The sequence below is a fragment of the Ahaetulla prasina genome, chromosome 4 (genome assembly GCF_028640845.1).
Source record: "Ahaetulla prasina isolate Xishuangbanna chromosome 4, ASM2864084v1, whole genome shotgun sequence".
Classification (NCBI taxonomy): domain Eukaryota; kingdom Metazoa; phylum Chordata; class Lepidosauria; order Squamata; family Colubridae; genus Ahaetulla; species Ahaetulla prasina.
The window spans coordinates 146,526,640-146,546,530 of record NC_080542.1 but is presented as its reverse complement, the minus strand read 5'-3'; the positions used below and the strand labels follow the sequence as shown (position 1 = coordinate 146,546,530).

Sequence of the window (19,891 nt, the reverse complement as noted above, 5' to 3'; positions counted from 1 at the left end):
ACTTAATCACAGTGTTCTATTGATGTTCCACTTGATCATAATTTTCTACAGATGATCCTCTTGATCATAATGTTCTACTGACGTTCTACTTGATCCCCGATGTTCTATTGATTTTCCACTTGATCAGCAATTTACTACTGATGTTCCACTTATAATGTTCTATTGATGTTCTACTGGGTCATAATGTTCTATTAATGTTCCACTTGATCGTAATTTTCTACTGATGTTCCCTTTGATCATAACATTTTACTGATGTTCTACTTGATTATAATGTTCCACTGATGTTCCAATAATCTACTTGATCACAATATTAATTTGATGTTTTACTTGATCACAATATTCTCTTGGTTTTCCACAATAGTAATTTTAGACTGATATTCCATTTGATCGTAAGATTCTAGTGATGTTCTACACTTGATCATATGTTCTACTGATGTTCTACTACTTTTTTTTTCCATAAAAAAGTTTTATTTTTACAATTATATCAAACAATTATATCAAATGTACAGTTATATACAATTAGTCGGGCTTGCCCAGTCACCACCCCCCTTTTTAACACTCTTCCCTCTTCTACCTTCTTCTACTTTCCAGACCTTCCTCTCCTTCTCTTATCTACATCCTCTCCTCCCTCCACCCTACACCTTCCTTCTCCCTCTTCTACCCCTCTTCCTTCCTCTTCTCCTCTTTCCTATCTCCTACTCTCTCCTCTTTTCTCCCTCCCCACCGTTCTAAAATGGTAACTGGGCAGACCCAACCCTACATTAATTATATTTATACATCTTCAATAATCCCTGTACATTAACCATCACTCCATCCTCTACCCTCAACCCCCCAATTCCCCTCCCCCTTACCCCCACCCCCACCCCGACTTCCCAGAACAAAATGCAGGGTATCAAAACTAACAATCATAATCCAAAATAATTCCTAAATTATAATCTCTAGTCACTCCACACATAATCACACTCTCAATTCCCCTCTCCTTCAGAAATATATCTAATACAAAATATTTCCTAAATTTACTCATATGCTATTCGATATTTTTTTATCTGATACTTATTTTGAATATAATCAATCCACATTTTCCATTCTAAAATATATTTTTCTTATTATAATTCAGTGGAAAATTAACAGAATATTGTGATCAAGTAGTAGAACATCAACAACAAGAATGATGTTCTACTACTTGATCACAATATTCTGTTAATTTTCCACTGAATTATAATTTTCTACTGATGTTCCAATTAATCGTAATGTTTTACTGGTGGTCTGCTTGATCATAACGTTGTACTGATGTTCTATTGGATCTTAATGTTCTACTGATATCCTAGATCATTGTTCTACTGATGTTCTACATAATCTTAACGTCATTGAGAAGAATCCACACTTGCTGTTTGATAGTTCTTCAGTCTTGTCTTACCAAAGTTCATTTCTCCATCTGGTTCTTCCCCAGAACCGAGAATACCTTTCAAGACAAAACTCCAAGATTTGGAAGTTCGGGAGAAAGACTCTGCGATTTTCTTGTGTGAAGTTCCCCATTCTGATGTGGAGACCACTTGGTTCAAAGAGGAGACCAGACTTCAACAGAATGACAAGTACAAGATTGAAGAAGATGGGCTGTGCCGCAAGCTCACAGTCCAAAATGTCACCATGGATGATGATGCTGTCTACATTTGCGAGATGAAGGAAGGCAGCAGAACCATCGCCGAATTGAGCGTTCAAGGTAAGTGAAATCCATCTGATCTTTCTTGGTAGGACTTCCTTCTACAGGTAGTCCTCAACTTATGATTGGTCGCTTAGTGATCGTTCTAAACTATCTTCCCAAATTTACAAGTCACCCTTACGACCACTAAGAATCCTGAGATTTGGCATTTACACATATGAAGGGTGCTCATATTAGTAAAATCAATATACAGATCCCCTCACTTACGACCATCGCAACATCCCCACGGTCACATGATCATAATTCGGGCGCTTGACAACCAGCCTGCATTTATGACACTTGCAGCCTCCCGGGGTCACATGATCTCCATTTGTGACCTTCCCAGCCAGTTTCCAACAAGCATGGATTCACTTAATGACTGTATGATTTGTTTAACTACCGTTAAGTGTTAATAATGGTTAACTGCAGTGATTCACTTAACAACCATGGCAAAAAAGTTTGCAAAACCAGTCCTAACCCTTTTGCTTAGCAGCGCAAATTCTGCTCCCAATGGTGGTCGTAAAGCGAGGACTATCTGTTAATACCCGTTTAATAAATAAAATTATTAAAGGCAATTCAACTCTGACCTGCTAACAATTTTTAGACAGAGATCAGGCTTCCTTAGTCGATAATTCCAGGGGTGAAATGCAAGACCCCTGTTGCAAACCACTAGTTATCTAAGAGGGTCAATCCATGCCTGTTTGCATCAAAGGTCGAAGGAGGTCGTCCAAGGGATTTCTGTAACCTGAGTTCAGATTACGCTGCTTGCCAAGCATTTGAACGGATTGCAAACATATAATTTATTTTGATGTCTTTGAATCCTGCATCACATACCAATAGTCTTCGGCAGTCTGTTTAGTGACCATTCAAACTTACAACAGTACTGGAAGAAGTGACTTATGACTATTTTTCACATGACCGTTGCAACACCCCCAGGATCACATGATCAAAATTCAGATGCTTGGCAACTGATTCATACTTATGACGGTTGCAGTATCCCGGGGTCACGTGGTCCCCTTTTGCGAAAGTCGGTGGGGAAGCCAGATTCACTTAACGACCGGGTGACTAACTTAACAACCGTAGGGATTCACTTAACGAATGTGGCAAGAAAAGATTTGTAAAATCGGGCAAAACTCGCTTAGCAAATTTCTCACATAGCAACATAAATTTTAGGCTCAATTTTTGGTCATAAGTCCAGAACTGCCTGGACAAGCTGGTCCACTTTACAAGTCAGGGTTAGAAAGGTAACCTGGTTTGCTTTTGACCAACCCATCTCTGTTTTCCTTGCTGGGTGGCGTCGTCCGCCAGTCTGGCAAACGCAAGCTGCAAAAAACACGTTTGTGAAAATGCAAAAAGGGGAAAATATTTGGGTTTTCTGAGCCTGGTTTATTTGGGTGGGGATTCTTGTGGGATTTTTGAGCTCCACCGAGACTGAAGATGGATGGTTCCTGTTATGTATTAACAGTTGTGCCTTTAAATATTTGAGCGGGAAATCAGCACGTTGCTGATTGGACGAAGCCTCCAGCAGAACTGTATAAAAGGAGAGGTTTTAGCCCCAGCCTGTTGCTGGGTTCACCCTATATTAAAGAGCTGTTGTCACTACCCTGGTCTCCAGCCTCGTTACTTCCCGAACTTAACATTGGCATTTAAGGTGGGATTTGAGGCTAAGGAGAACCAGAACCGAGCTGAAGCACGCTAGTTCCGAACCCAGCAAACTCAGGGCAGAAGCGGAAATGGCAAACACGCCACCCGCACCGTAACCCGGGCAAGGAGAAATGGGGAACATATATGACCCGTTTGAAAGCTTTCTAGAAGCCAACGAACCAGGATCCTGATAACCGCAAGCGGGCTTACTTCCTAAGCCATTGCGGGCCGGAGGTAATCGAGATTGCGAGCCCTGGCAGAGCCAACGCCGATACATTCGGTATCGTGGCCGACTCTGCAGACTTTGCTGAAGAACCATTTCGCACCGGCGCGCGTCCAAATACGTGCAGCGGTTTGAATTGAGAACGAGACAGATGGAGGCGAGTCCATCGGTGACTACATGGCGCTTTGAAGAGCGCCCAAGGACTGCGGATACCGAGACTTAGACGAAGTGCTACTTGAGCAACTCATCCGAGGGGTCAAGGACATCCGCCTCGGCGACGACTGCCAGCCAGGAGCAACCTGACACTAGCCACCGCTCTGGACGAGGCCAGAGCACACGAAATGTCTACTAAAGCAGCAGAGACTCTGCAAAAGCCTCTTCAATCCAAGGCAGCGCCAAGGCCAACGCCAGTACACCAGGAGGAGATTCAGTCCGAATCCGAAGGTGAGGCGAGGATGAGAAGGGTCTGCGGATCGAGAAACGCGACACGGAGGACCGTGGCGAGTGCGGAAGCTGGAGGGCAGCATCAGCGCCAACGCTGCAGGTTTAAAGACGCAACATGCCGGTGTGTGGGAAGAAAGGACACTTAGCTCAGGTTTGCAGAGCGGCCCAACCTTCCCGCCGAAAATTCAAATCGGCCAATCAAAACGCGGAACCGGAAAGGCGGCCCGCGATTGGTTCTAACAAGAAAGGCGCGAAGTCTAACCAAACGACTGTCATTATAGGCCGCGCCTCAACCAAAGTGGAAAAGAAGATTTTCACAAGGCCCAAGATCGAGGGAGTACGGTGCAGGCTTGAAGTGGACACGGGATCAGCGATCACCATCATGTCCTGGGACACCCTGGTGAAGTCGCTGCCGTCCGCGAGCGCCATCTGCAAGCACAGCGGCTACGAGTGCCACGACTACCAGGGAATCGCATCCCTGTTCGAGGGACCACCTCCGTCCGAGTCGAGTCGCCCTCATAAAAGACCCTGCCCATCACGATCGTCGAAGGAACTCTGCCCAGTCTGTTGGGACTAGACTGGTTTTGTGCCCTGGGCATGGGAGTGACTGGCATCTACAGAAGTGACTGCAATTTGAAAGACATTCTCTTTAACGAGTTGAAGATGTCTTCAAGGACTGCCTGGGCAAGTACAAGGGGACCCTATTTCCTTCAACTTAGACCCCAGGTAGCCCCCATTAGGCTTAAGGCGAGAGTCCTTTGCCCTAAAACCAAAATTGATAAGGAGCTGGACAAGCTCATAAATCAGGGGTCTTGGTGCCAGTCGATCACGCAAAGTGGGAGACGCCAATCGTCACCCCATCAAATCGGACGGGTCAATTAGAATTTGCGCTGACTACAAGGCGACGCTTAACAAAGCCTTACAGAAAAGCGTACCCGGTTCCCGTAGTGCAACATTTATTGCACTCCTTGGGGCAAGGCAAGTCTTTGCAAAGTTAGACTTGGCCCAAGCCTACCAACAACTGCCAGTAGACGCCCGCACAGCCAAGCCCAAACGATTGTGACGCACAGGGGCATTCAAGTGCACCATTGCAATTTGGGGTTAGTGTGGCACCAGGGCTGTTCCAAAACCTGATGGAACGACTACTGCAAGGGCTCCCAGGGGTAGTTCCCTACTTCGATGATGTCCTAATTTCAGGGGAAAACATGGAGGAATTGGGGGAGCGGTTAAGAAAGGTCTTGAGCATTTTCCGGACAGCCGGATTAAAAGTCAAGACAAATAAATGTCAGATAGGGGTCGAATCGGTCGAATTTCTTGGGCTACCGGATAGACAAGAAAGGAATTCACCCTACTGAGAGCAAAGTTAAGGCAATTAGGAAGGCTCCAGCGCCCAAAAACAAAGCAGAGCTGCAGGCATTCCTGGGATTGGTTAATTTTTACGCGGTCTTTTTAAAGAACAAAGCAAACCGTTGCGGAACCGCTGCATAGGCTCTTAGGGAAAAATACTGTTTGGTCTTGGGGAAAGTCAGAAAATAGGGCTTTTGAAGCAGTAAAGAACCTGCTCTCAAGTGATAGCCTGCTCATCCAATATCACGACTCACTACCCCTAGTGCTGGTTTGCGATGCGTCCCCTTATGGGGTGGGGGCTGTACTCAGCCATAGACTTCCAAACGGCACAGAAGCCCCTATAGCGTTCTACTCTAGAACGATGTCCCCCCCAGAGAGGAACTACAGCCAATTAGACAAAGAAGCATTAGCCATTGTATCAGGGGTCAAAAAATTCCATGAGTATGTCTTTGGGCGGAATTTTGAAATCGTGACTGACCACAGACCGTTACTGGGATTACTGGCTGGCGACCGGCCAACGCCTGTGGCACTTTCGCCACGTTGACTCGATGGACTATATTTTAGCCGCTTACTCATACAAGCTGCAGCATCGACCGGGAAAGAAGTGGGGCATGCAGACGCATTGAGCCGATGCCCACTGCCAGGGCGATCAAGACCCCACTCCGGGACACCCATCCTCCTTATTGACTCGTTGACTCTGGCCCAGTCACATCAAAGGAAGTGGCTCGGCATCATACCGACATTGTGTTAAGGACTGTACTCGGTTGGGTACAGAGAGGTGGCCGCGCGCCGGGCGAACGGTTCAAAGAATTTGTTAAGAAACGTGATGAGCTCTCGGCTCAAGGGGTGCCTGTTATGGGGTGATCGTGTAATAATTCCTGCTAAGTTAAGGGCAAGGTATTGGACCTCCACGAGGGTCACCCAGGCATCGTAAGGATGAAGGGGTTAGCTAGAAGCTATGTATGGTGGCCACCATGGACGCAGAGATTGCTGAGAGGGTAGGGAAATGCCAAGCTTGCCAAGAGTCCAGACCGCTACCCCAACGGCCCCAGTCAGAGAATGGGAAAAGCCCCAAGGGCCTTGGTCAAGAATCCACACTTGCTGTTTGATAGTTCTTCAGTCTTGTCTTACCAAAGTTCATTTCTCCATCTGGTTCTTCCCCAGAACCGAGAATACCTTTCAAGACAAAACTCCAAGATTTGGAAGTTCGGGAGAAAGACTCTGCGATTTTCTTGTGTGAAGTTCCCCATTCTGATGTGGAGACCACTTGGTTCAAAGAGGAGACCAGACTTCAACAGAATGACAAGTACAAGATTGAAGAAGATGGGCTGTGCCGCAAGCTCACAGTCCAAAATGTCACCATGGATGATGATGCTGTCTACATTTGCGAGATGAAGGAAGGCAGCAGAACCATCGCCGAATTGAGCGTTCAAGGTAAGTGAAATCCATCTGATCTTTCTTGGTAGGACTTCCTTCTACAGGTAGTCCTCAACTTATGATTGGTCGCTTAGTGATCGTTCTAAACTATCTTCCCAAATTTACAAGTCACCCTTACGACCACTAAGAATCCTGATATTTGGCATTTACACATATGAAGGGTGCTCATATTAGTAAAATCAATATACAGATCCCCGCACTTACGACCATCGCAACATCCCCACGGTCACATGATCATAATTCGGGCGCTTGACAACCGGCCTGCATTTATGACACTTGCAGCCTCCCGGGGTCACATGATCTCCATTTGTGACCTTCCCAGCCAGTTTCCAACAAGCAATAGGGGAAGCTGGATTCACTTAATGACTGTATGATTTGTTTAACTACCGTTAAGTGTTAATAATGGTTAACTGCAGTGATTCACTTAACAACCATGGCAAAAAAGTTTGCAAAACCAGTCATAACCCTTTTGCTTAGCAGCGCAAATTCTGCTCCCAATGGTGGTCGTAAAGCGAGGACTATCTGTTAATACCCGTTTAATAAATAAAATTATTAAAGGCAATTCAGCTTTGACCTGCTAACAATTTTTAGACAGAGATCAGGCTTCCTTAGTCGATAATTCCAGGGGTGAAATGCAAGACCCCTGTTGCAAACCACTAGTTATCTAAGAGGGTCAATTCATGCCTGTTTGCATCAAAGGTCGAAGGAGGTCATCCAAGGGATTTCTGTAACCTGAGTTCAGATTACGCTGCTTGCCAAGCATTTGAACGGATTGCAAACATATAATTTATTTTGATGTCTTTGAACCCTGCATCACATACCAATAGTCTTCGGCAGTCTGTTTAGTGACCATTCAAACTTACAACAGTACTGGAAGAAGTGACTTATGACTATTTTTCACATGACCGTTGCAACACCCCCAGGATCACATGATCAAAATTCAGATGCTTGGCAACTGATTCATACTTATGAAGTCCACCACAGCCAAGCAGTAATCGCAACCCTGCGCCACCTATTCGCAACTCACGGGTTGCCGGACACTCTGGTGTCCGACAATGGGCCCCAATTCACGGCAGCCCAGTTTGAAGAGTACCTGGCAGAGGAAGGCATCCGACATGCCCTCTCTGCACCTTTCCACCCTGCGCGCCGAATGGTCTTGCAGAGCGTTCCGTCCGGAGCGCTAAGGAGGCATTGTCCAGGCTCAAGCCAGGTGACTGGCAAACAAAATAGACTTTTCCTAGCCGTCCAGCACAGAACCCCAAGCACAGCCACTGGGAAAAGCCCAGCCGAATTGCTAATGGGACGGAAACTCCGTGCCCACTTGATCGCTTGAACCCCATTACACACCCGAGGGTTACAAGGGGAGCTAGAAAAACAAGGAAATGAGCATAGGCGACCGGGTGTGGGCCCGAAACTATGGGGACGGCCCTAGTTGGTCAGGACAAGTAACAAAAGTAACAGGGCCAAAATCGACGTGGTAGAGCTACCAGACAACCGAATGTGGAGGCGCCACATAGATCAGTTAAGGAAACGAATAACTGACCAAACCAAACCAACAGAGACAGGTAATGACCAATACCACTTTGAATCCACAGCTGACAATGACCCGGGAGGCGCAAGACTTAGCTGAGGTCCCAGAGTTCCAGCGACGCCATCAGGTCCCCAAGGGAAACAGCAGGGAAAATTCCAAAATTAATCCAAGGCCGGATGGCCAAGAAAAGGAGTCGGCCAATAATCCGGGGCCCGATGGCCCAGAGAAAGGGCTGGGAGGAGAAAACAGCCCCTCCGACCAGCTCAAAACACCACCCAGAACTGAACCGCGAGGTCAGAAAGAACTAGGAGACGCCCAGGTTATTTGCGTGACTACGAAAAATAACATGTAAATAAATATGTAAATAAGACCAAGTGTTTTCTGGGAGGACGCATTTTCCAAATGGTTAGAGATCATACTTATGACGGTTGCAGTATCCCGGGGTCACGTGGTCCCCTTTTGCGAAAGTCGGTGGGGAAGCCAGATTCACTTAACGACTGGGTGACTAACTTAACAACCGTAGGGATTCACTTAACGAATGTGGCAAGAAAAGATTTGTAAAATCGGGCAAAACTCGCTTAGCAAATTTCTCACATAGCAACATAAATTTTAGGCTCAATTTTTGGTCATAAGTCCAGAACTTCCTGGACAAGCTGGTCCACTTTACAAGTCAGGGTTAGAAAGGTAACCTGGTTTGCCTTTGACCAACCCATCTCTGTTTTCCTTGCTGGGTGGCGTCGTCCGCCAGTCTGGCAAACGCAAGCTGCAAAAAACACGTTTGTGAAAATGCAAAAAGGGGAAAATATTTGGGTTTTCTGAGCCTGGTTTATTTGGGTGGGGATTCTTGTGGGATTTTTGAGCTCCACCGAGACTGAAGATGGATGGTTCCCAGCTTTAAGGTTTAACGGTAGCGCACTGGACACAAAAATATGCAATAAATTCAGTGTATGTTTCCGTCCACTGTGAGTATGTTATGATATTTAAATTTAATAGGGACTAGTGTAGTGAGCCAGTTACGGTTGATTGATGGGAAAGGGGTGGCTCCTGCCTGAGGCAATGTGCGCTGTGATTGGTCGCTATGGGTGTGGAGGGGGCATTTCCCTTTTTTCCCGCCTTTTTCTTCAGTGTGCTCTGCAATTTACCTCATGCTCCTCCTGTTTGCCTGAATTTTCTTGTTTGGGGTATATAGAGATAGAAAATACATTTATTTATATAAAACTATACATTCGTGTCAGCCTCTCTGGCTTCTAACCTGGACAGTTAGAATGCATGTAGGGGATAGGTATCTGTCTATCTCCCCCCCCCACTTATCATTCAATTCATATATCTATTCCCTCTTATTTTCTGTTTATCCATTTATCTCTCTCTCTCTCTCTCTCCCATCCCCCGATATATCTATTCATATATGAATTTCTCTCTGTCTCCCTATTTATCAGTTCATGTAACTATTATCTGCCTATCCAATTATCCATCCATCCATTTATCTGTCTACCCCCTCATCTATTCATTCATATGTCTATTTCTCTCTCCCCTCCCAATATCTCTCTCTATCAATTCATGTATCTCTCTATAATTATCTTTACAATTATCCATCTATCCACATCGATCTGTATGTGTGTGTGTATGTGTGTCTGTCTATCGATCTCTACCCGTCATTATCTATCTATCTATCTATCTATCTATCTATCTATCTATCTATCTATCTATCTATCTATCTATCTATCTATCTATCTATCTATCTATCTATATCTATCTATCTATCTCTCATCTATCTATATCATCTATCATCTATCTATCTATCTATCTATCTATCTATCTATCTATCTATCTATCTTATATCATCTATCTATCTATCTATCTATCTATCTATCTATCTATCTATCTATCTATATCTATCTATCTATTTATCTCTCATCTATCTATATCATCTATCATCTATCTATCTATCTATCTATCTATCTATCTATCTATCTATCTATCTATCTATCTATCTCATCTATCTATCTATCTATCTATCTATCTATCTATCTATCTATATCTATCTATCTATCTATCTCTCATCTATCTATATCATCTCTCATCTATCTATCTATCTATCTATCTATCTATCTATCTATCTATCTATCTATCTCTCATCTATCTATATCATCTATCATCTATCTATCTATATCTATCTATCATCTATCTATATCATCTATCTATCTATCTATCTATCTATCTATCTATCTATCTCTATCTATTTCATCTATCATCTATCTATCTATCTATCTATCTATCTATCTATCTATCTATCTATCATCTATTTATATCATCTATCTATCTATCTATCTATCTATCTATCTATCTATCTATCTATCTATCTATCTATCTATCATCTATTTATTTCATCTATCATCTATCTATCTATCTATCTATCTATCTCTATCTATCTATCTATCTATCTATCTATCTATCTATCTATCTATCTATCTATCGGTATATCTTTATTATTTCTCCCTCCTTCCCTCTCTCTCTCTCTCCCCTTCCTTTCTGACCTTTCACATATCTATCGCTATCAGTGTGTATCTACCTTCATATCCATCTATATCTGTATATATCTCCCTACCTAGATACCTTCATTTATAGAATTTCTAAGCATGGAGTTTTTAATGTGAGTTGACTGAAGCTAATGATCACGTCTTTATTTATCAACCTAGGCAATATTATCAAGAAACTGCCAAGGAAAACAGCTGTCAGTATAAAAGACACTGCAGTGTTCTGCGTGGAACTGGAGCAGAAGTGCGAGAAGTTCCGATGGTTGAAGAATAAGGAAGAATTAAAACCCAGTGGTCGCATTTCAATCTCATCCGCAGATAGAGAATATACCATGATCATCCGGGATTGTCAAATGGAAGATGGAGGAGAAATTGTCTTTGTGGCTGATGAATGTAGAACATCCACGCAATTTACTGTCTCTGGTGAGAGTGGTTTTCCCCCCCTATGCATGTGAGGGATTTGCTCTTTCATATTTGTTACTTAGAAATTGCAGACTTCTTCTGAAGATCTTACTTGCTTAATGGCATGCAAATACAGATAGTCCTTGACTTAGGACAACTGAGTTTTGCTCATAGATAGAAAGATAGATAGATGATAGGGAGATGATACATAGAGATAGATAGATAGATGATAGATATAGATGATATCTATCTATCTATCTATCTATCTATCTATCTATCTATCTATCTATCTATCTATCATCTCTCTCTCTCTTATCTATCTATCTATCTATCTATCTATCTATCTATCTATCTATCTATCTATCATCTTTCTCTCTCTTATCTATCTATCTATCTATCTATCTATCTATCTATCTATCTATCTATCTATCTATCTATCTATCTATCTATCCAATAGTTAGATGATAGATATAAAGTGTATTCAGCAAGTATTCTCCCTTTACTTTTGTCAATTTTGTTATGCTGCAGCCTGATTCTACAGTTGTTGAAATTTGCATATATGTCTAAAATTTGTTTTGTCATTCTGGGTTACCGAGGGTAGATTAATGAGAAAAAAAAATAAATTTCAACAACTGTAGAATCAGGCTGCAGCATAACAAAATTGAAAAAAAGTGATGGGGGTCTGAATACTTTCTGAATGCATTGTAGATAGACAGACAGACAGACTTGTACACAGAAAATAGGTAGATGATGGGGGGGGGGGGAGGGAGGGAAGAACACCCATGATAATGCCATCAAATTTGGGAGCCAAGATTGACCCTTTAAACCAAAAACCTGGTTTAAAACGTTCTTAGGATCAGGCGGGGTCAATTATCCAGATCAGTGGCACAGCCAAACCATGAGAGAAACGCAAGTCAGTCCTGTAGTGATGAAGTCATTTGACCCAATTTGATCCCCAGAACATGCTTGAAAATCCTAAGCGGAACATGCGCATCAGTCAATTGCTACTGATTTCTTGCACTCAAGAAACATGCCGTCACTTACTTCTCCACGCTTAAAATAAGATACAGTACAATGATATACAAGAAGTCCTTGACTTATGACCACAATGGAGCCCAAAATTTCTGTTGTTAAGCGAGACAGTTGTTAAGTGAGTTTTGCCCCATTTTATGACCTTTCTTGCCACAGTTGTTAAGTGTTGTTCAATTAGTGACCTGATTGTTAAGAAGTGAGTCTGGCTTCCCCATTGACTTCGCTTGTCAGAAGGTCATAAAATGTGATCATATGACCTCAGGACACTGTAACCGTCATAAATATGACTCAGTTGCCAAGCATCTCCGTTTTGATCATGTGACTTCAGAGATGCTGCAATCGTCGTAAGTGTGAAAAACAGTTATAAGTCACTTATTTCAGTGCCATTGTAAGTCCAAACAGTCACTAAATGAACTGTTGTAAGTTGAGGACCATCTGTACAATTTAACAATTGCAACGATTCACTTAACAACCATTAGCCAAAAAGGTTATGAAATAGGATGTGACTGATTTAATAACCATCTTACTTAACAATGGAAATTCTGGCCTCCATTGTGGTGATAAGTTGAGGACTACCTGTAACCAGATCAAATTCAGAAATCAGACCAGATTCTAAGTCTGACCCAACCTGATTGCTGTATTGGAAAATGACTGTTGGAAAAATTTCTTTAATTTAATCTCTTTAATTTACTATCTGAAGTTGGCTGCCCAACCCACTGTCTTAGCCATTGCATGTTAAGCTAACATCTTATATACCAAGGAAAGAATATGAAAACCTTACATAGTTGAAGTAAGCATCACTGCACCCTGTTTGCAAAAATAACTTTTTCTCACCAGAGCCCATACTATATCATAGGTAGACACCAGAGGCCAGGACAAGAAGTAACAGATGGAAAGTAATCAAGGAGAAATCCTACCTAGAACTTCCTGACAGTGAGAACAATTGATTAATGGAACAGATTGCCTTGTGGATGCTTCATCACTAAAGATTTTCAAAAATAAGCTGGACAACTATTTATGTAGGATGGTATAAAGCTCCTGCCTAGCAGGAGATTGGACTAGAAGACCTCTGAGCTCCCTTCCAGCCCTATGACTCCAAAAACCAAGAGGTGGCTTCAAAAGAGACCGAGTTGTAGAAAGTTACAGGAGGAATGCTCACTATTGCTCCTTACATTAGATAGATCATTTGTTTATAAATGCCTCGTTTTAAGGAATATAGGTAGTCCTTGACTTACAAGTTCATTTTGTGACTATTCAAAGTTACAAGAGCAACTGAAAAAGTGACTTATGACTGTTTGTTACACTTACGACCATTGCAGAATCTCCAGTCATGTGATCAAAATTTCGGTGCTCGGCAACTTACTCATATTTATGATGGTGGCAGTGTTCCAGGATCATGCGATCCCCCTTTCGCAACTAACTTAACAATTGCACAGTTTTACTTAACAATTGTGGCAAGAAAGATAGTCAAATGGGGAAAACTCATTGAACAAACATCTCACATAGCAACAGAAATATTGGACTCAATTGTGGTCGTAAGTCAAGGACTACCTGTATATCAGTGCTCCATATGTTATTTTAAGGATGGGTAGAAAATGACAGCATGCTTCTTGCATGCAAGAAATTAACAGTGCTGTTCTGGGGATCAAGTTGGGTCAAATGACTTTACTGCTATGGGGCAGATGCCTTGGGGTTTTCTTCAGGGATGAAATCTAAATTTTTTTGCTACCAGTTCTGTGGGCGTAGCTTGGGGAGCCTGGCTTGGTAGGGCAGAGGTCATGTGACTGGGTGGGCATGGCTATGTGACTGGGGGATCAAAAGACAGAAACTCACTAGCAATGTCCTGCTGGAGCAGGCTTGGATTAGATCAGAGATCTCCAACCTTGGCGACTTTAAGACTTGTGGACTTCAACTCCCAGAATTCCTCGGCCAGCAAAGCTAAAGTCTAAAAGTGACCAAGGTTGGAGACCCCTAGACTAGATGACCTCCAGGTCCTTGGATTATCCTCTGAAGCTGCATCTAGTGCCAGGTTTGTATCTCTTCCTTCCTTTCCTCCTTCCTTCCTTCCCTGCCTCCCACCCTCCTTTCTCTCTCTCTCTCTCTCTCTCCCTCCCTCTCTCTCTTTCTCTCAAAAACGACGCCCTCCCACCCCGTTTTTCCTCCGAGGCTATCTGAAGCCTGCCAGCCACACCCAAAAACGGGGGGCGGGGGCGCGGGTTGTCCGTTTTTCCTCTCAGCAGGCTTCAGGTTTCCTCCTCCTCCTCCTCCTCCCCCTCTCCACAAACCCCAGGTCATGAAATGTCTGCAAGAAAACCACCCAGCTCAGAGGACACCCCCAAAGCCGTCTATCTAGACCCGTTCCAGTCCGGCTTCCGGTCCAGGTACAGCACGGAGACAGCTTTGGTCGCGTTGGTGGATGACCTTTGGAGGGCCAGGGATAGGGGTTGTTCCTCTGCCCTGGTCCTGTTGGATCTTTCATCGGCTTTTGATACCATCGACCATGGTATCCTGCTGCGCCGTTTGGAGAGTTTGGGAGTGGGAGGCACCGTTTATCGGTGGTTCTCCTCCTATCTCTCTGACCGGTCGCAGACGGTGTTGACAGGGGGGCAGAGATCGACCGCGAGGCGCCTTACTTGTGGGGTGCCTCAGGGGTCGATTCTCTCGCCTCTCCTGTTCAACATCTACATGAAGCCGTTGTGCGAGGTCATCAGTGGCTTCGGGGTGAGTTATCAGCTGTACGCTGATGACACTCAGCTGTACTTTTCCACCCCGGGCCACCCCAACGAAGCTGTTGAACTGCTGTCTCGTTGCCTGGAGGCCGTACGGGTCTGGATGGGGAGAAACAGACTCAGACTCAATCCATCCAAGACGGAGTGGCTGTGGATGCCGGCACCCCGGTACAGTCAGCTGCAACCGCAGCTGTCTGTTGGGGGCGAGTCGCTGGCCCCAACAGAGAGGGTACGCAACTTGGGCGTTCTCCTGGATGGACGGCTGTCGTTTGAAGATCATTTGGCGGCCGTCTCCAGGAGAGCCTTTTACCAGGTTCGCCTGGTCCGCCAGTTGCGTCCCTTTCTGGACCGGGATGCCTTATGCACGGTCACTCATGCTCTCGTCACTTCCCGCCTGGATTATTGCAATGCTCTCTACATGGGGCTACCCCTGAAGTGCACTCGGAGACTCCAGTTAGTCCAGAATGCAGCTGCGCGGGTGATTGAGGGAGCTCCTCGTTGCTCCCGGGTAACACCGCTCCTGCGCAGTCTGCACTGGCTACCTGTGGTCTTTCGGGTGCGCTTCAAGGTTTTGGTTACCACCTTTAAAGCGCTCCATGGCTTAGGGCCCGGGTACTTACGGGACCGCCTGCTGTTACCTTATGCCTCCCATCGATCCATACGCTCTCACAGAGAGGGTCTCCTCAGGGTGCCGTCCGCCAAGCAATGCCGGCTGGCGGCCCCCAGGGGAAGGGCCTTCTCTGTTGGAGCACCTACTCTCTGGAACGACCTTCCCCCCGGTTTGCGCCAAATATCTGACCTTCGGACCTTTCGCCGGGAATTAAAAACTCACTTATTTATTCAAGCGGGACTGGACTGATTTTTTAAATTTTAAATTTTAAATTTTTAATCCTTTGTAATTTTATATGGGGTATTTTAGGTTAGGTCAATCTGACGGTTTTAATTCGGCCACTATTGAATAGGTATTTTAAATTGATATTTTAACTTTGTATACTTGCTGTTTTTATCTTTGGCTGTACACCGCCCTGAGTCCTTCGGGAGAAGGGCGGTATAAAAATTTAAATAAATAAATAAATAAATAAATAAAAAAAACAAAGGAATACATGGTGGGAAAATGATGGCGCTCGCACACCCTTTGAACTATCCTTATATCCTCACCTTTTAAAAAAATCTGTGGTTTCCCCCCAAATGTTGACTTGGTCTTTCCCCCTTTCTCCTCTTCACCAGCTCCGAAGAAGCCCCCATCACATCCTCCAGCTGACCCAGTGGTGAAAAATAAAACAGAAACCTCAGTGACGTTAGCCTGGTCTCTTCGGAAGACAGACCGGCCTGTCCCAATTGATGGCTACCTTGTTGAACGTAAGAAGCTGACTGGATTCGCATGGCTGAGGTGCCACCAAGCTTTGGTGTCCCAAACTGAGTTCATGGTTAACAACATGACCGAAGAGGCTGACTACCAGTTCCGAGTTTCTGCAGTCAACAAATATGGCCAAAGTGATTATCTGGAATTTCCTGGAGTCTGGCATCTTGGTAAGTTTTTTTTGTTTTTGTTTTTCATCTATGGGCTAAATTGGGGGTGATGGATGGATTTAGACTTTGCTAAGTTGCCAATACCTAAAATTCTCAAATATCTTGTATTATGAATATGAATAATATGCTGCATTAATTCCAATGTTCAGAAATTATTTCTTCTTCTTCCTCTTCCTCCTCCTCCTCCTCTTGTTCTTCTTGTTCTTGTTCTTCTTTTTCTCCTCCTCCACCACCACCTCCTCCTCCTCTTCTTGTTTTTTTTGTTCTTGTTCTTGTTCTTCTTTTTCTCCTCCTCCTCCTCCCCCTCCCCCTCCCCTCCTCCTCCTCCTCCTCCTCCTCCTCCTCCTCCTCCTCCTGCTGTTACCTAAAGTCTGGAAGCTAACCACCAACCTCAGAGAGCATCAAGGACCCCAAAGTTCAACCCTGGCTTACAAATATTCTCTTCTATTGAGAAAAAATTGTTAACCTTTGCCCATCATCATTGTATCCCACAGAACCTACCCTGGCAGTGAAAACCCCTCTGAGAAATGTTGAAGTTGCACCAGGGAGAGATGCAGTCTTCACTGTGGACCTCACCACCCCTAGTCCCGGCTCATGGTACATCAATGGCAACCTTGTGCAGAACAGTGACAAATACATAATTACGAGAACCAAAGCAAGCCACAGTTTAATAATTAAGCGGGTCACCAGTGCTTTCAAGGAGGCAGAGGTGAAATTTGTAGCCAAAGATATTGAAAGCATCGGAAGAGTCACCTTGAAAGGTATTTGCTATATATACTTCTTTTCTTCTTCTGAGAATGATCTTCAGACTATAGTTTTAGGAGATCTTTAGGAAGCTGAAATTAAACTGTAGTTTCCTAGGTTAAGAAATAATTATGGGAAAACCTGAGCTTGGGAGATGAAGCCAACATGTTAATTTGGCAAGGATAGGGTTAGGATGTCCATAGAGAAGATAGAAAGTCAAAATGAGAACCACCACTGTGAATCTGAAATTCCACTGCTTATATATATGGATTGTGCACAGAATGGTGCTTCCATCAGGTAGTTGTGGCTGACCTTGTTGAGTTTTTTTGTTTGGAATGGGGTAAAAGAAATAAGGAGACTCAAATTATCATACATTGGATACATTGTGGAAAGACTCTGTTGTCTGGAGAAGTGGATGGAAAGAGCAGAGGATGACCAGCAGAAAGGTTGAAGGACTCAGTCATAGTGGTGATGGAGGCCCTGTTGGGTGACTTGAAGAACCAGGTTAAAGAAGAATCTTCCTGGAGAAGATCCAGGACACTTAAGGCTGGACACCAAGTTTATAGCCAATAATGAATCAATTAATGAACCAACTGAAACTTAAAGCTCCCTTGAGAAGTCCACAATGTTGAGAAAGATGGAAGGAAAGAGAAGGACAACCAGCAGCAACATTGAGGGACTCAATTACGGTGGTGATGAAGGCACTGTTGGGAGACCTGAAGAATTGGGTTAAGGAAAGATCTTCCTGCAGAAGGTCTATCTGTCTGGACACTAAGGCTGGACACCAAGTTGATGGTCAATCAATCAATGGAAACACCAAGATCCCTTGAGAAGTTCACAATACTACTAAAGGTAGAAGGAAAGAGAAGAAGAGGATGACCAAGAGTGAGATGAATTGACTCAGTTACAGTGATGTTGGGTGCACCATTAGAAACCATGAAGGATCAGGTTGGAGGCAGATCATTCTAGAGAAGGTCTATCAATGTGGTTGCTGAGAATTTTCACCAATATGAACATAATTATTCAGCATGAAGATCTAATTCTAAAGGGAAGACCATCATAATGAGAAAGATAGAAGGAAAGAGAAGAAGAGGAGGGCTAGTAGAAGGTGGATGGAGTCAATTATGGTGGCTATGGAGGCCCTGTTGGGTGACCTGAAGAACCAGGTTAAAGAAGAATCTTCCTGGAGAAGATCCAGGACACTTAAGGCTGGACACCAAGTTTATAGCCAATAATGAATCAATTAATGAACCAACTGAAACTTAAAGCTCCCTTGAGAAGTCCACAATGTTGAGAAAGATGGAAGGAAAGAGAAGGACAACCAGCAGCAACATTGAGGGACTCAATTACGGTGGTGATGAAGGCACTGTTGGGAGACCTGAAGAATTGGGTTAAGGAAAGATCTTCCTGCAGAAGGTCTATCTGTATGGACACTAAGGCTGGACACCAAGTTGATGGTCAATCAATCAATGGAAACACCAAGATCCCTTGAGAAGTTCACAATACTACTAAAGGTAGAAGGAAAGAGAAGAAGAGGATGACCAAGAGTGAGGTGAATTGACTCAGTTACAGTGATGTTGGGTGCACCATTAGAAACCATGAAGGATCAGGTTGGAGGCAGATCATTCTAGAGAAGGTCTATCAATGTGGTTGCTGAGAATTTTCACCAATGTGAACATAATTATTCAGCATGAAGATCTAATTCTAAAGGGAAGACCATAATAATGAGAAAGATAGAAGGAAAGAGAAGAAGAGGAGGGCTAGTAGAAGGTGGATGGACTCAATTATGGTGGCTATGAATGCCCTATTGGAAGACTTGAAGGGCCAAGGTGGGTACAGATTAGCCTGGAGAACATTTAGATGGTCACCAAGATGGAACATAAATGAAACATTTTCATTTAATCAATAAAAAAACCTCCAGGATGCTTTGATAACTTCATAACACTGGAAAAGATAGAAAGAAGTAGAAGGGGAGGACCAGCAGAAGGTAGATGCTCAGTTATGGTGGCCGTGAATGCCTACTGGAACACTTGAAGTTGGGTACAGATCAACCTGGAGAAGATCTAGATGGTCACCAATCTGATGGAGCATAATTCCTCAACCAAGGAAAAAACACAGATTCTTTAAGAAGTCCATAATCCTGGGAAGGATGGGGGGAAAAGAGAAGACGACCAGAAAATCTGAATTTTTCTAAATTGGCATATGTTTAATGTATCATTTAGGGATGCAGTTTATCCACTTTGTGCAAATTTGCGTTGTGTCATTGGTACAATGAAATAATTGAGACAATGGCGTTTGGATGCCTTCTCATCATTTGTGGGATTATGTTAGGCAAATTATGCAAAGGACATCCATTCTCCAATTTCCCCAAGATGTGCCATAGGCATCAGGCATCGATTCAATAAGTACAGGTAATCTTTGCCCTACAACTATACTGAGCCCCAACTTTCTGTTATTAAGCAGGACAGTTATTAAATGAATTATACTTCATTTAATGACCTTTTCGGCCATAGTTCAGTGTATCATTTCAGTTGTTAAGTGAATCATGTGGTTGTAAAGCAAATCTGGTTTCCCCCTTTGACTTTGCTTATTAGA

General features: G+C 43.7%; 1 protein-coding gene across 1 annotated transcript in view; it reads left to right on the top strand.

Annotated features, from left to right (window-relative positions):
* The window catches only part of OBSCN (obscurin, cytoskeletal calmodulin and titin-interacting RhoGEF), a 266,194-nt gene that overhangs the window by 11,556 nt on the left and 234,747 nt on the right, over positions 1–19,891 (top strand). Inside the window, exons 3-6 of the mRNA XM_058182772.1 lie at positions 1,451–1,720; positions 11,022–11,282; positions 16,250–16,552; positions 17,047–17,313. Of these exons, the coding sequence (XP_058038755.1) occupies positions 1,451–1,720; positions 11,022–11,282; positions 16,250–16,552; positions 17,047–17,313 (1,101 nt within the window). The remainder of the gene's footprint in view (positions 1–1,450; positions 1,721–11,021; positions 11,283–16,249; positions 16,553–17,046; positions 17,314–19,891) is intronic.